The sequence below is a fragment of the Gigantopelta aegis genome, chromosome 15 (assembly GCF_016097555.1).
Source record: "Gigantopelta aegis isolate Gae_Host chromosome 15, Gae_host_genome, whole genome shotgun sequence".
Classification (NCBI taxonomy): Eukaryota; Metazoa; Mollusca; class Gastropoda; order Neomphalida; family Peltospiridae; genus Gigantopelta; species Gigantopelta aegis.
The window spans coordinates 45,457,928-45,475,567 of NC_054713.1; the positions used below are offsets into that span (position 1 = coordinate 45,457,928).

The 17,640-nt window shown below is 38.4% G+C and overlaps 1 protein-coding gene across 5 annotated transcripts in view; it reads left to right on the forward strand.

The window, feature by feature from the left end:
* Nucleotides 1–2,969: 2,969 nt before the first annotated feature.
* The window catches only part of LOC121390187 (leucine-rich repeat-containing protein 34-like), a 34,426-nt gene continuing 19,755 nt past the window's right edge, over nt 2,970–17,640 (forward strand). The window contains exons 1-3 of one of the 5 annotated variants that reach the window (XM_041521938.1): nt 2,970–3,090; nt 5,907–6,034; nt 10,744–10,761. In XM_041521938.1, coding sequence (XP_041377872.1) covers nt 3,043–3,090; nt 5,907–6,034; nt 10,744–10,761 — 194 coding nt within the window. In that variant the 5' untranslated portion in view covers nt 2,970–3,042. Of the gene's footprint in view, nt 3,091–3,121; nt 3,191–5,906; nt 6,035–10,743; nt 10,762–13,236; nt 13,255–16,506; nt 16,560–17,640 lie in introns of those variants that run through there. The other 4 variants (XM_041521939.1, XM_041521941.1, XM_041521940.1 and 1 more) reach the window with 4 other exon arrangements.

The following is a 17,640-nucleotide window of genomic DNA, read 5'->3' on the forward strand; positions in this document are numbered from 1 at the left end:
GGGGAGCACAATCTCTAGTGAGTGGGTCACAACCTGTATTGGGGGGGAGAGGGGGCACAATCTCTAGTGAGTGGGTCACAGCCTGTATTGGGGGGGAGAGGGGAGCACAATCTCTAGTGAGTGGGTCACAGCCTGTATTGGAGGGGGAGAGGGGAGCACAATCTCTAGTGAGTGGGTCACAGCCTGTACTGGGGGGGAGAGGGGGGCACAATCTCTAGTGAGTGGGTCACAGCCTGTATTGGGGGGGGGGAGAGGGGAGCACAATCTCTAGTGAGTGGGTCACAGCCTGTATTGGGGGGGAGATGGGAGCACAATCTCTAGTGAGTGGGTCACAACCTGTATTGGGGGGGGGGGAGAGGGGAGCCCAATCTCCAGTGAGTGGGTCAGCCTGTATTGGGGGGGAGAGGGGGGCACAATCTCCAGTGAGTGGGTCACAGCCTGTATTGGGGGGGGAGAGGGGAGCACAATCTCTAGTGAGTGGGTCACAGCCTGTATGGGGGGGGGAGAGGGGAGCACAATCTCTAGTGAGTGGGTCACAGCCTGTATTGTGGGGGGGGGGGGAGGGGATCACAATCTCTAGTGAGTGGGTCACAGCCTGTATTGGGGGGGGGGGGCACAATCTCTAGTGAGTGGGTGACAGCCTGTATTGGGGGGGAAGAGGGGGGCACAATCTCTAGTGAGTGGGTCACAGCCTGTATTGGGGGGGAAGAGGGAAGCACAATCTCTAGTGAGTGGGTCACAGCCTGTATTGGGGGGGGAGGGGGGCACAATCTCTAGTGAGTGGGTCTTGCCCCGCATCACGACTGGCATATCAAAGGCTGTGGTATGTACTACTCTGTCTGTGGGATGATGCATGTAAAAGATCCCTTGCTGCTAATCGAAAAGAGTAGCCCATGAAGTGGCGACAGCGGGTTTCCTTTCTCAATATCTGTGTGGTCCTGAACCATATGTCTGACACCATATAACCATAAATAAAATGTGTTGAGTGCGTTGTTAAATAAAACATTTCTTTCTGTGTGGGTCTGTATGTACGTGTGTCTGTCTGTCTGTGTGTTTGTGTCTGTCTGTGTTTGTCTGTCTGTCTGTGTGTGTGTGTCTGTCTGTGTGTGTGTGTGGATGTGTCTCTCTGTGTGTGTGTGTGTGTGTGTGTGTGTGTGTGTGTGTGTGTGTGTGTGTGTGTGTGTACAAATGATACTCTGCCACATCCAAATTTAAAACACAACCCAACACCACTGGCCTTTCAGATTTATACACAGGCCAGTAGGAACCTGTGTTCCCCCTATTCGAAGACATAAATGTAAAAATATTTTGTCATACTCTATATAAATAAAGGCAAAAGTATGGCTTGCCCCGCCCCACCAACTAGAGGCTGTGACACTCCTCTTAAGGTTGTGCACACCCTACTCCAGAGATTGCTCCTACAGACACAATACATTTTAAAAAGGAAGGAGCTAGAAATAGGGGAACATTTTGTGATTTTCACAAACAAGTAATTCTTACATATCCTAAAACACCCACCAGTTTTAACTAAAACCTATTTACGACCCTAGTGCTTGTAGTTAACTTATGTTTCAGATACGTCAATTTTAGGTCAACTTGTACAGGCGTAGGAAGGTGCCAAAAAGTCAAAACGGGGGGGGCATACACACATAAATACATGTAAAAATGTGTAAAAACCATCTCTGCCCCCCCCCCCCCCCCCCCGCTTCCTACGCCAGTGATTTGTATGCCACAGAGTGATCAGTTTCGATCATGCTTTGTTTTCGTTGGATGTAATAGCGTTGGCGACCTGTGTTCACCTAAGAGCAGCCAATATTGTATGCCTTTAAACTGTTATCACACGTATGTGTGTTATCAAAAACAATGAATGATATTCTCACCAACCCTGTGTAAGAATGTATAATTATGTACTGAAGAGCAAGCAGTTGGGAGAATTACTGTCGAAATATTACGCAAGCATCATTCCCAATTCGAATTCACAGTCCAAGGTTTCAGAATTTAAAAAATAATATACATTCAAACATACAACATAAACTGATGCAATATGGCTGTGATATGGCCACAAGAAGTTACAAGCTATGTGTTTGGAAATAAGAACTCCACTAGGTGGACAGAAAAGACAATATACAGTGACTCATTCTGTATAGGATTTTTACTCCTTTGCCTATGACTAGAGCTTGTTATGAAATACTTCAAATGGGAAATCTTCACCATATTTCTTGTGTATACAGTTATTCCACCTTTCCCCATAATACTATTAATAGGCCCTACTTGTTATTTACTTGCTGTGGACATAAGATGACGTCATTAAGAAATCTCCACTAAGTGATCCTTCTGCCGATAAATAAGTACTCGATCGGTTATCCGATTCTTTTGTAATTAAAAAACAAAACAAATAATAATAAATAAATTCCAATGTTATGTATGCATACGTTTTGCATAGTCTACACTGGATTAGTCTACACTGGATTATGTCAATAATCAAATATAACAATGATAGATTAAACGTAAACGACCAAACGACCTTGACATTGCTCAAGTAGGCCTATTTGATTTTAAAATGGTCCAAACATTTTGTTGTGATGTGGGAAATTTGCGTTGTGATTGTGTACATGGATTGGAGAATTGTGTAGTGCAAATTGCAAATAGGTTCTGGTATGTAACATTCAGGCTTGGTAAATGCGAGTTACACGAAATAATATTGCAAGAAATGACCGGAACATCGGTCACGTTCTGTCACTTAATTGTGTGCACGATTATCATTAAACGCCTACTTTTAAAGATAATTAAAATATTTTTCTTTAGACCCTTTTTATCAGTAGGTATTGTAAAAACAAGTGCAATTTAACGCAATTTTTAAGTGTTGATGTTTTTGTTTTTAAGATTAACCCTAATGACATGTCAGACACGATCAAGGAATTCCAAAAGATAACGTCATCTGACCTGTCCTGGCCTCGTTTTGAAAATCAGTTTGAACATACTTGACCTGGGGAATACTGGACAAACTTGTGTTTGTGGATTGCAAATACATTATCATTAAGAATGAGCAACACTAACTTACAATTTGTTCCTTTTGATAAAGAGTTGAAGGTAAGGATTGTCTCCCTTTACAAACTCTTTAGATTACCTCCTATTTTGTTGTAGCAACAACCCGAATTAATTTATTTTATCGAAGTAATAACGCCAACAGGTGAGTAAATAACGATGGGGTGGTTGAGTTTATTCGATATTTAGGAAATTTATTTAATAAAGTATGTTGTCCTTAGGTTGTACATTCAAAACAATACATATAATTTAGTTTGTAATGTTACATCACATGATTTCGCGTATGAATAGTTTTCGAGACAAGTAGACTGCTGGCAGGATCATATTCATATTCTTATTCATAAACTATTCTTTAAAAAAACCGGAGGTGGGGGTAAAGCAAGAGAGCACAGTAATTTAATTTAAGACCATGGAAACACTTCCGAACGTTCCAGCATGCATGCTAATACTATCACTAACCTTAACCCTAAACCTAAGCCTGAATGAACTGAATGCTGGTACGTTCAGAAGTCTTGCCAAGACGTTTTTGCAGCAAAGACAAAAAAGTGCCATTTTTAAATTAAGGGCACTCAATAATGCAAAAACTAAATATCTGGGCCACTAAAGTTTATAAAGAGTTTGACCCGTACCATCAAAATGTATAATTTTTCAAAGGCAAAATATAGTGATATTGGATAACTAAATATAAACATTATGTTTAAAAAGGTATTGTATATATATATATATATAACTAACCTTAACCCTAAACTTACACTAATTCTAACAAATATTGTTATGGGGATGTGGGCAGAAATTATACCTTTTGTCAAAATTAGACACCCTCCCTCCCCCCATAAAGCTCCACAACGCTGGACTATATACCCCCAAAATATTACCGGTATGTAGCACTTGAAGGCCCTTCCCCCCTTCACAAAAAAGTAATGTGATGGGTGTAATATAATTTTAACGTACTGTTTTGCAATTTAGGAAAGTGCAAATATGCATTTCAATTTGATTTATAACTCTTTAAAGTGTGTATATGTCTCGTTATAATTACCTATGTTAAACACTGTTGCTGTGAGAGAGCGTTTATGAAGTGTTTTTTAAATTTATTTAGTAATATATATATGTATTTTTTTAATGTGTTACTTAATGTTGTTAAATACACTCACCCCCTCGAGCATTACATACTATTTGAATGGCCCCTAAGGTTGACGATAGAGCTGGGTGGTATACCAAATATAGTATATCATTCAGTATCAGTATCATGTCGATACTGATTTACTGTACCGGTTAGATCTCAAAATACTGAAATTTCAGTATTGAAAAATATTTTACGCCATTTAGTAAAGCACTAACAATATATCTGACAAATACAAAATAGCTGAAAGGAAGAGAGAGATGAGGGTCTTGTGTATGAAATTTAATTTTATTCAGATGAAATTAGTGGGTGAGACTAGCTCGGGCATGTATTTAAAGCCAAGTATACCAAAAATACCGCTTGGTATCAGTATCAGTATTGTATCAATACCGAATACCGTTCTGATACCAAAGTAAATCACCCCAGAAATACTGATACCAATACATGGAATTTCAATACTGCCAGTGTTTCTGCCAGAAAGAAATTTTTGGGTATGGCGCTATGGAATTGAATGCAATCACAGTCAATAGGCAGGGTTTCATCCAGAGGTGGGGGCGGGGGGGATTTATCTCCCTCATGATTTTGACATGGGGGGGGGGATATCCCACCCATCAATTTGCAGAGCAGTGTTTTTTTTAAGGTAATTTTTAGCTCTTAGCATAACATTTTTTAAGAAAATGCTAGGTAGAGAGAATATGTTAATTAGCAAATGTTAATTATCAAGCTGTTTTGCATGTTTTTGGCTTGGGAACAACAATTGTATACAACTGATTTTATTTCACAAGATACATGAACAGTAACGATAATTTGTGATTGTACGTAGAGAAACTGAAGGAGGCAGAGAAGTAAATCAACCAATGAGCGTTAGGTTGTATACGAATGTAGGATGCTGTTAATTCAGCTCATTTAAAAAAAAAAAAAATACCAGTGTGCATGGTTTACAATTGAGTAAGAAATTTGAATTTTGACAATAATTACACCTGCATATGTTGACAACAACCTTTTGTTTTTATGTTAATATAGTCGACATAGTATTATTATTTACTTCTCTGCCACCTGAAATCATCGGCTATATATTATGGCTGCTGGCATATGCGCAGTCAAATGATAAACAACACTGATGAGAAGAAATTTTTAAATGTATAAATTATCAAAACAAAAGTTATAAGATGGAATACATAATTTATTTTGTCCAAATTTGTGACAATTTTCACGGTTAGTGCATCAGAATAGATCAACTGTTTTGGCTGCCGGATTGTGTTCCGAGATGACAGGAAATCGCATCTCCGGGATTCTAAAATCCAAATTTTTATGGGGGAGGCCCAAAACCCCGCGTGCGGTCGGGGGTATCGCCCCCTCCGGTGATCTGATCCCTCCCCCCATCATTTTTTTTCTGGCGGAAACCCTGATAGGGAGTATGGGGAGCCTCCCCCAGAAAGAAAATGGGTTAACTTTAAGGTTAGGGTTAAAATCTTACAGTAATGATGGAGTAATTAATTTTGACTAAAAAAAATTAATCTGGAAAAAATTTGGGTATAGCGCCATACCCGTTTTACCCTCTGGCAGAAACCCTGACTGCCCAGCTCTAGTCAACGACAGTCCATCTTTGCACAATGGGCTCACCAACGAGGATAGATCCTAGACCGACTGTGCATCAGCGAGTACTTTACCAGTGGGCTACGTCCCACCCTATCTAGGTGTCGTTAAACAGACATTCCTTTCTTCATGTTTTTACATCCAGGGACTTGTCTACATGTCTGACATCGATTCAACAGTGGATCGCTATGAGTCAGTGGTGGCGGAACTGGGTCAGCAGAAACACCCATACATCATGAAGATGTTCGACAAGGAGAGAGAAGAAAACATTCTGTAAGTGACAGTGATATATACTTTATACACGTGGGGCGAGGGGGGTCAGTTATATATACTTTATACATGTGGGGGAGGGGTGGTCAGTTATATATACTTTATACACTTGGGCGAGGGGGGTCAGTTATATATACTTTATACATGTGGGGGAGGTGGGTCAGTTGTATATACTTTATACACGTGGGGGAGGGGTGGTCAGTTATATATACTTTATACACGTGGGGAGGGGTGGTCAGTTATATATACTTTATACACGTGGGGGAGGGGTGGTCAGTTATATATACTTTATACACGTGGGGGAGGGGTGGTCAGTTATATATACTTTATACACATGGGGGAGGTGGGTCAGTTATATATACTTTATACACGTGGGGGAGGGGGGGTCAGTTATATATACTTTATACACGTGGGGGAGGGGGTCAGTTATATATACTTTATACACATAGTGATGTACTAGTATATACTTTATACACGTGGGGGAGGTGGGTCAGTTATATATACTTTATACACATGGGGGAGGGGTGGTCAGTTATATATACTTTATACACATGGGGGAGGTGGGTCAGTTATATATACTTTATACACGTGAGGGAGGGGTGGTCAGTTATATATACTTTATACACGTGGGGGAGGTGGGTCAGTTATATATACTTTATACACGTGGGGGAGGTGGGTCAGTTATATATATACTTTATACACGTGGGGGAGGTGGGTCAGTTATATATACTTTATACACGTGGGGGAGGGGTGGTCAGTTATATATACTTTATACACGTGGGGAAGGGTGGTCAGTTATATATACTTTATACACGTGGGGGAGGGTGGTCAGTTATATATACTTTATACACGTTGGGGAGGTGGGTCAGTTATATATACTGTATACACATGGGGGAGGGGTGGTCAGTTATATATACTTTATACACATGGGGGAGGTGGGTCAGTTATATATACTTTATACACGTGGGGGAGGGGTGGTCAGTTATATATACTTTATACACGTGGGGGAGGGGTGGTCAGTTATATATACTTTATACATGTGGGGGAGGGGTGGTCAGTTATATATACTTTATACACGTGGGGGAGGGGGTCAGTTATATATACTTTATACACGTGGGGGAGGGGTGGTCAGTTATATATACTTTATACACGTGGGGGAGGGGTGGTCAGTTATATATACTTTATACACATGGGGGAGGGGTGGTCAGTTGTATATACTTTATACACGTGGGGGAGGGTGGGTCAGTTATATATACTTTATACACGTGGGGGAGGGGTGGTCAGTTATATATACTTTATTCACATGGGGGAGGGGTGGTCAGTTATATATACTTTATACACGTGGGGCGAGGGGGGTCAGTTATATATACTTTATACACGTGGGGGAGGTGGGTCAGTTATATATACTTTATACACGTGGGGGAGGGGATCAGTTGTATATACTTTATACATGTGGGGGAGGGGTGGTCAGTTATATATACTTTATACACGTGGGCGAGGGGGGTCAGTTGTATATACTTTATACACGTGGGGGAGGTGGGTCAGTTGTATATACTTTATATACGTGGGGAGGGGTGGTCAGTTATATATACTTTATACACGTGGGGGAGGGGTGGTCAGTTATATATACTTTATACACGTGGGGGAGGGGTGGTCAGTTATATATACTTTATACACGTTGGGGAGGGGTGGTCAGTTATATATACTTTATACACGTGGGGGAGGTGGGTCAGTTATATATACTTTATACATGTGGGGGAGGGGGTCAGTTGTATATACTTTATACACATGGGGGAGGTGGGTCAGTTATATATACTTTATACACGTGGAGGAGGTAGGTCAGTTATATATACTTTATACACATGGGGGAGGTGGGTCAGTTATATATACTTTATACACGTGGGGAAGGTGGGTCAGTTATATATACTTTATACACGTGGGGAGGGGTGGGTCAGTTATATATACTTTATACACGTGGGGGAGGGGTGGTCAGTTATATATACTTTTTACACGTGGGGGAGGTGGGTCAGTTATATATACTTTATACATGTGGGGGAGGGGTGGTCAGTTATATATACTTTATACACGTGGGGGAGGGGTGGTCAGTTATATATACTTTATACACGTGGGGGAGGTAGGTCAGTTATATATACTTTATACACATGGGGGAGGTGGGTCAGTTATATATACTTTATACACGTGGGGGAAGGTGGGTCAGTTATATATACTTTATACACGTGGGGAGGGGTGGGTCAGTTATATATACTTTATACACGTGGGGGAGGGGTGGTCAGTTATATATACTTTTTACACGTGGGGGAGGTGGGTCAGTTATATATACTTTATACATGTGGGGGAGGGGTGGTCAGTTATATATACTTTATACACGTGGGGGAGGGGTGGTCAGTTATATATACTTTATACACGTGGGGGGGAGGTGGGTCAGTTATATATACTTTATACACATGGGGGAGGTGGGTCAGTTATATATACTTTATACACGTGGGGGAGGGGGGTCAGTTATATATACTTTATACACGTGGGGGAGGGGGTCAGTTATATATACTTTATACACATAGGGGAGGGTGTGGTAGTATATACTTTATACACGTGGGGGAGGGGGGGGTCAGTTATATATACTTTATACACGTGGGGGAGGGGGGTCAGTTGTATATACTTTATACACGTGGGGGAGGTGGGTCAGTTATATATACTTTATACACATGGGGGAGGGGTGGTCAGTTATATATACTTTATACATGTGGGGGAGGGGTGGTCAGTTATATATACTTTATACATGTGGGGGAGGGGGGTCAGTTATATATACTTTATACACGTGGGGGAGGGGTGGTCAGTTATATATACTTTATACACGTGGGGGAGGGGTGGTCAGTTATATATACTTTATACACATGGGGGAGGGGTGGTCAGTTGTATATACTTTATACACGTGGAGCAGGTGGGTCAGTTATATATACTTTATACACGTGGGGGAGGGGTGGTCAGTTATATATACTTTATACACATGGGGGAGGGGTGGTCAGTTATATATACTTTATACACGTGGGGCGAGGGGGGTCAGTTATATATACTTTATACACGTGAGGGAGGTGGGTCAGTTATATATACTTTATACACGTGGGGGAGGGGGTCAGTTGTATATACTTTATACACGTGGGGGAGGAGTGGTCAGTTATATATACTTTATACACGTGGGGGAGGGGTGGTCAGTTATATATACTTTATACACGTGGGGGAGGGGTGGTCAGTTATATATACTTTATACACGTGGGGGAGGTGGGTCAGTTATATATACTTTATACACATGGGGGAGGGGTGGTCAGTTGTATATACTTTATACACGTGGGTGAGGTGGGTCAGTTATATATACTTTATACCCGTGGGGGAGGGGTGGTCAGTTATATATACTTTATACACGTGGGGGTGGGGTGGTCAGTTATATATACTTTATACATGTGGGGGAGGGGTGGTCAGTTATATATACTTTATACATGTGGGGGAGGGGTGGTCAGTTATATATACTTTATACATGTGGGGGAGGGTGTCAGTTGTATATACTTTATACACATGGGGGAGGTGGGTCAGTTATATATACTTTATACATGTGGGGGAGGAGTGGTCAGTTATATATACTTTATACACGTGGGGGAGGGGTGGTCAGTTATATATACTTTATACACGTGGGGGAGGTGGGTCAGTTATAATATATACTTTATACATGTGGGGGAGGGGTGGTCAGTTATATATACTTTATATACATGGGGGAGGGGTGGTCAGTTATATATACTTTATACACATGGGGGAGGTGGGTCAGTTATATATACTTTATACACGTGGGGAAGGGGGGTCAGTTATATATACTTTATACATGTGGGGGAGGGGTGGTCAGTTATATATACTTTATACATGTGGGGGAGGGGTGGTCAGTTATATATACTTTATACATGTGGGGGAGGGTGTCAGTTGTATATACTTATACACATGGGGGAGGTGGGTCAGTTATATATACTTTATACATGTGGGGGAGGAGTGGTCAGTTATATATACTTTATACACGTGGGGGAGGGGTGGTCAGTTATATATACTTTATACACGTGGGGGAGGTGGGTCAGTTATAATATATACTTTATACATGTGGGGGAGGGGTAGTCAGTTATATATACTTTATATACATGGGGGAGGGGTGGTCAGTTATATATACTTTATACACATGGGGGAGGTGGGTCAGTTATATATACTTTATACACGTGGGGAAGGGGGGTCAGTTATATATACTTTATACACATGGGGGAGGGTGAATATATACTTTATACACATAGTGATGTACTAGTATATACTTTATACACATGGGGGAGGGGGGTCAGTTATATATACTTTATACACGTCGGGAAGGGGGGTCAGTTATATATACTTTATACACATGGGGGAGGGTGAATATATACTTTATACACTTAGTGATGTACTAGTACTAATTTGCCAAAAAGATAATTCGAAAATATTCTGCCTTTTATAGATATACCGCCATTTTGTGCTGTTTGGGTAAATGAGACTTGAATTTGGCGATTGATGTCCTTCACGAAATTGCTAATTTTCCAAAGCCCTGTGTGTTATAGTTGTTATTATTAGATGCAGGCTGGTGACAGATTGGTGATATTGATGAGTGTTGTACGTTGTTGTTGTTGTTGTTTCAGTGTGTTTGACCAGGACAGGCAAGTTATCCCTCCCACTCCCCTCCTTCCCCGCCTGGACACTTTAATATAGGAGAGCTGCAAATTGATCACCTTACAATAAAATGTTTATTGAATTTCAGCCATTGAACTTGGGCATTTATTGCTTTAACAATTTCTCTAGAACCATAAACATATTACAACATACACTTTGGGATTTATTTCTCTAACGATTTCTCCAGAACCATAAACATATTACAACATACATTTTGAAATTTATTTCTCTAACGATTTCTCCAGGACCATAAACATATTACAGCATACATTTTTTTTTGCGGGGTGGGGGTTCCGTCTCATAGTGATAAGCTTGTGGCCATTAACATCTGGGATTTGCGTGAGCACAGACTCGTGCTAAATTTCATTTGAACATTAACTTCTTGTGATTACTCACCTGGTGTGATTTTAGGAGAGAGATCTGCAGCTCACCTTGATTGTACTCATGGAGAAGACCGAGACCCAAGTTTACAGAGCCTGTTTTTCTTAAGGTCTCACTACACAGATGTCATCTGCCATTGAAATCCATGTTAAATTGCCCCACTTCATATGAAGATTGCCAATAGAATGGGTTCTCGTTGGCACTAACAACATACACAGACCTGTCAACCTTTAGTCAAGAGACAGCAGGAGGTGCATGTTGAAAAAGCAGGAGATTTTGTCAAAAAGCAGGAGATTTTTTTAATTCACACAATTTAACCCAAAATCGCAACATTTAAAAAAAATTTTATTATAATAAGTTATATGAATACTATATAATGTCATATATACTTGTTAACCTTAGATATTGGCATTAAAAAAAAAAAAAAAAAAAAAAAATTATTAATTATTTTTAATTTTTTTTTTAAGTTTAAATATTATTATGATTTAATACATATTTTAAAAAAACCCCAATATTTTATCCAAAAATGTTAAGAACATGAACAAGAAATAAAAAAAATAATTAGTACATTTACGGTATTACACTTACAGCCTTACAGGTTGGTTACATTATCATTTGTGGTTAGTGTACCTAACTACCAAAGACAAATTTATATAAATCTTATAAATTAATATTCAGTTTTTACTATAATGAGGAACGGTGGCGTGGTACTTATTTAAAATCATTATAATGATGCAAGAAACATTGTATTTTCATTAATCATAAGTAAAACCTCATTACGGACATCGTGTGAAATATACCGGAATTATACCCATTTCCGTGAGTAACTTTATGTCAATGTCAAACACAACATTTTTTAATTGTACAAAAATAATTTCTTGAAGTGTACCCGTATAACCAACATTTTACTGCACAAACACACAAACTGACACAAGTATGTTTATACAGCTAATTGATCTTTTCGTTGTCTTGCTGTGACATGTGATTTTAACATGCATCGTGTGTATCGCTGTCAACTCGGAGTCTGGCAGTTCAGATTCGTCATAGTTGCATTATGTAATCCAGTGGGAAGACATTTTACAATTCAGAGGTGTTATTAGAACTAAATTGGATATATTTTTTTTTATATGGCAGCTATGAATGTCAATACACAGCCTGTTGAATTAGCGGCAATGATTACGATGACAACAAACATTATAATAACACGTCATTTTATAAAGTCCATGTGCTTTTTTAACGATATAAATAGGCTATACCACAATTCTCACTTCGGCAAAGGTTAAACAGTCGGGACAATTCGGCCTGTTACATTCTCAGAAACCGAAAGTAGTCGACATTTTTCGAATGAGAAAAAAAGTCAGAGTTACTTCCCTTATGTTATTTTGACAAAAGAGGATCGATTTTTTTTTATGCTTACAAAAATGTCATTGAACAGGAGAAATTGTCTCCCGCACAGGTGAAAGGAGATTTGATCAAATACCGGGAGACTCCCGCGGAATCCGGGAGGGTTGACAGGTCTGAACATACACCATTGCGAACATACATTATATAAGAATTTATTTTCACTCCAAAATTGTGAACATTTTCATCTCAGTTTTTAGCTATATGACCGCTTCTGGCTTTAGTACAGGTCTGAACAGGTGGTTCATTAACCGATTCACTCCTCTGTCTCTTGCGCTATACATCCATGTCCCAATATTACAAAACAAAATGGGCAAAATACTTACAGAAGGCTTGCCATTAAACATACATATTGGTTTAATTCTTCCCCAATTCTTAGAAGTGAATATTGGGAACTATAGTGGTCCGTCATCAGTGAAGTCTCACCTGGAAGTGATCTGTGTAGTGAGACCTAAAGGCAGGTGTTTAAGCATTGTAAATGTTTATAGTTACACCCAAGACATAAACAGGCTTTGTAAATTTGGCCCTGAATGTTTTATACATGCATGAAGCGACTTGTTCACCGTTATACATGTATGTGTTATATTTCTTATTGTTTTAATGTGCATGACAGTTAGTCAGTTGATTTGTGATATATATTGTGTTGTAATTATTGTTGTTGTTTTGTGCATGTCCTATAGCATGCTGCAGTCCATTGGGTAAGCATGTTTCTTATCTTTGTTTGTGGTGGCTGCATGTATATGTGTAGTTATCACACAAACTAACATCAACCACTCGTCTGAAAATATATCATTCCCCCATCCCACACCCGAAATGATGCAATATTGAGGGGAGACAACTATATTGGGGTGTTTTTTTCAGGGAACACAACCACAGGTACCGGTATGTGGGGATATTTAGGGGAGACCACTATGTTTTTGTGTTTTTTCCATACCTGCTGAAATATTTTTTTCCACTGTTGGTTTGGATTGGAATGCAAGTTATTTCTTATTTGTCTTCATGGTTTTAAAGCACCAGTGTTCCACAACTGGCATTTCAAAAGTCTGGGAAAGTGCATATAAAAATAAATATAAAAAGATCCCTTGCTTGTTAATTATCGCTAGGAGTAACCTACATGACCGCAGTGGGTTTCTTATCTTTCTTGTCCTTGACCAGGTGTCCAAATAACCATACATGGACGTTGGGCATCAAACACCCATAGATTAAAATGTGCTGGGGTGTTTCTTTCATTTCCTGTGCCAGTCATTAAATCAGGGCTCGCATTATGAAGTCGTTTCCATTATTTTTATAGAAAATAACAGGCAAAAAAGCCCAAAAGGCCTGCTAGAAATAACCTATGGTGAGTGGAGGTTTTGGGGTATGTATTGGTAGAAAATTAGGAATTCTGAGATGTATTGTAGAGCATTATGATATAACAGTTAAAAAAGTTGGTTTTGTTTATTGACACCACTAGAGCACATTGATTATATTAATCATCGGCTGTTGGATGTCAAACATTTGGTAATTCTGACATGTAGTCATCAGAGGAAACACTACTTTTTTTTTTAATGCAGTAAGGGATCTTTTATATGTACTTACTAGTACCCACAGACAGGAAAGCACATACCATGGCCTTTGACCAGTTGTAGTGCACTGGTTGAAATGAGAAAAAACCCAGTCAGTTGAATGGATCCACCGAGGTGGTTCGATTATGCGATGCAAGCACCCCAAGTAAATACTGAACTGACTGAGCTAAATCCCACCTGTGATATAAAAGAATCATGACTAGATAGTAGATAAGTAATCACACATACATCTGTATATTGAAAAGCATGTGTTTGTAGTTTGAGTAGGCGAACTACTACTTCACCTGCTACGAGTTTGTAGGTAAAACAACAACTGCTTTGTGCTTTTCACGGGCCGCTATCATTTCAAGCCCTGTAAATATGGTAGCCATAGTTAACAGTGTGCCGAGGCGTCATTAAACAATCATTCCTTTCCTTTAAGTGGGTGAGGTTTTTTTTTTTTTGGGGGGGGGGGTATTTTGTGTGGTAGTGGTTGAAACACCTAAGTGTATTTATCCTGGGCTCTACCGACCCCATCATGTAAATTATATTCAAGCAGACTTGGGGGGTAGGGGGTAGCGGTAGGGTGTACCTCGCTGCCATTTGACTGAGGGTAATGATTTCACTGTTACATCCCACCCACTGATCATTTTTGGACTAGCTCCTATATATACATGTATATATATATATACACATGCATGTATATGAATGTGTATTATAAGGTCATCAATATTTGATGATTTATTTAAATAGTTTGCAAACCCCTCCCCGAAAACCCCCCAAAACCCCCATTATAATATCAGTATTCATCCTTAAAGATACTAGTAGTTAGACATAAACATCAGATAATTTTTGTTAATAAATTAATATATTTATTAACGTGTGGAGTTTGATGTGAAGTTTTATGTGAAATCAAGCTATAAACTTGTGATTAATATAAAAAAAACCCACATAAATTGGTTATCAGTTTGGTGTGCTTAACTTAGTGATATTGTAATTTTTGATACCAATCCATCTTTCAGATTTATGTCCTGTATATTACAACATAAATTGGTGGACATTTATTTCTAATATCATAAATTAACGTTTAACATTGAATTGTCTGTTTTTGTTTCATTTCGGTTTTTGGTCATATTTAATTTTTTATTTAATGTTTGCTTGTTTTTACACTTTAAAAAGCCCATGCACTTGATAAACAATTTAGTATGATGTTATGGTAGTTTGCTTAAACCTGCACCTAAGTATAACTGTAATAGAGTAAACTGCCTACCTATAGACATTGATTGATGAATTTTTATGTTGACCGTGTGATCCATTCACACTCTCACGTGTTAGTGCAGCTACCTCTTCGTTCACTCACACACAATTATTTCTGTTCACATCGTCACCTGTTGATATTGTTTTACACCTTTTGATATTATATTTATACCTATTTATATATTTACACCTGTTGGTACATTTACACCTGTTAGTACATTTACACCTGTTCATATATTTACACCCATTTATATATTTACACCTATTTATATATTTACACCTGTTCATATATTTACACCTATTTATATATTTACACCTGTTCATATATTTAATCATATTGATATTTTTACACCTATTTATATATTTTCACCTGTTGATATATTTACACCTATTCATATACATGTATGTATATTCAACTGTTGATATATATATTTACACCTGTTATACTTTCACCTATATAACGTGCATGATTTTGTGTATTTTCTGGTTTAGACTAAGTATATGTTTATTAACTTCACTGTCACTATCTCCACATGCATGTTGGAGTGCACCTATAGAATGTATATAGAGGATATTGTCATTTAATCCTTCAATCATGTACTGGTTTATTCAAATTAATGTATCTATTTTGTGTTAATTTTATGGGTGAGGGAAGGGGTGTTTGTCAAGTGTTAAATATCGATTTCAAAATATATCTGTATATAAATAATACTGTAAACCGTGAAAAAAAATGCGTGCGTATAAACTTCGCGTCGTTCGCGTCCAACCTTATGTCGCGAAATTAATACGCACGCACTATTTTCCAGTTTGAAGTGTGCTTAAAGTGATGTCTCGATTTTCTAGTAAACCATAAAGCAAAACACAAACAAAATACAGTCATAATTCAATTTATTGAAAGTTGTATTAGAATATTCATTTTACAAAAGGTAATACAAATAAGTTAATAACTGGTAACATGTTTATTGAACAAGCTAACATACACTGCGACTAATTTGTTTTATTTTGAAATATTTTATTGAGAATAAAATTCACAAGAAGATTCACTCAACAGGCACAGCCTATACACAAGCTCTCCTTGATGGCGACTAATCGTTAATTGTTTTATGTAACTTCAATCGATGGCAACTAATCGTTTATTGTTTTTTCTACCAAAGGGTGTTAACAGTTAACAACTGAAGCTGTGAGTTGTGATTCTAATACAGGTGAGGTGGGTAGGGCCTAATCCCCTCTACAGACTCTGTACTAGGCACAATTGCTTGATGTAGGATAACAGAATATTGATTTACAGACAGTAACTTTATAACTATTACAGTGAGCTGTCTTTATCGACTTTTTTTTTTAGCTGTCAACGGTCATTCGCGAAATTTACACGTCGCGAACATGCGCTAAGGTATACATTCGCGAAAAAAACACGTCGCAATATTAATACGGTTTACAGTAAACAAAAGGTATATCTAATATTGGGTATGTTTTAGTCCAAAATTGGGAATAAAAACTGACATAGCCTTTTGTAAATGGTGGGGAATGATGTCTAGAAACATAGCTGACAAAAGCCTGTGTTCCAGTGTTCTACACTCGGTTTTATAACTTACTCTTCTTTGGCTAGTGGACAAAAATTTGTTACTAGCCAAGCTTAAAATGTTACTCGCCACAGTGTGACACTACTCATTTTGAATCATTTATGAATGTGTTGTAATCATCATAACATTATAGATGACTTATGCTGCTAAATTAAATAAATAGTTTGAAACAGTGAAATTGTTTAGTTTTCACTCAATCATGAATTTGAAATGAGGACCATTTCAGAACTGATCGCATGAGGGAGGTGGGAGGGACTGTAATTATAATTTTATGCCTCATATGACTGGTATTGTTTTTTCCTACATATCCTACCGTTTAACTAAAATATTATTTTGTGGGTGGTGGGTATACCAAAAAAACAAAAACTGTCTCCCCTCATTTGATTTATGCCAGCAACATGCTTGCTAATTTTTCTACAATAGATATAGTGCATTGTGTCAGTATTATCGCCATGTTGAAGCCACAGAAACTGATGTTTCATTAAATTTTCTACGTTTTTTGGCTGGTTCTGTTTTGGTTTCAGCTGCAGATTTCTCAGATTGGCCTCAATTAATTTGACTTTTCAGTACTCGTTTCACCTGTTTCGTCTTCTTGATTAGCATTTGAAGTTTTAGATTTTCGTTTTGCTAAAGAATTGTAATATTTTAACATTTTGCCGCTTTGAAAGTTTTCGCCGTGCTTCTACATGGTGGGTGGAAACAG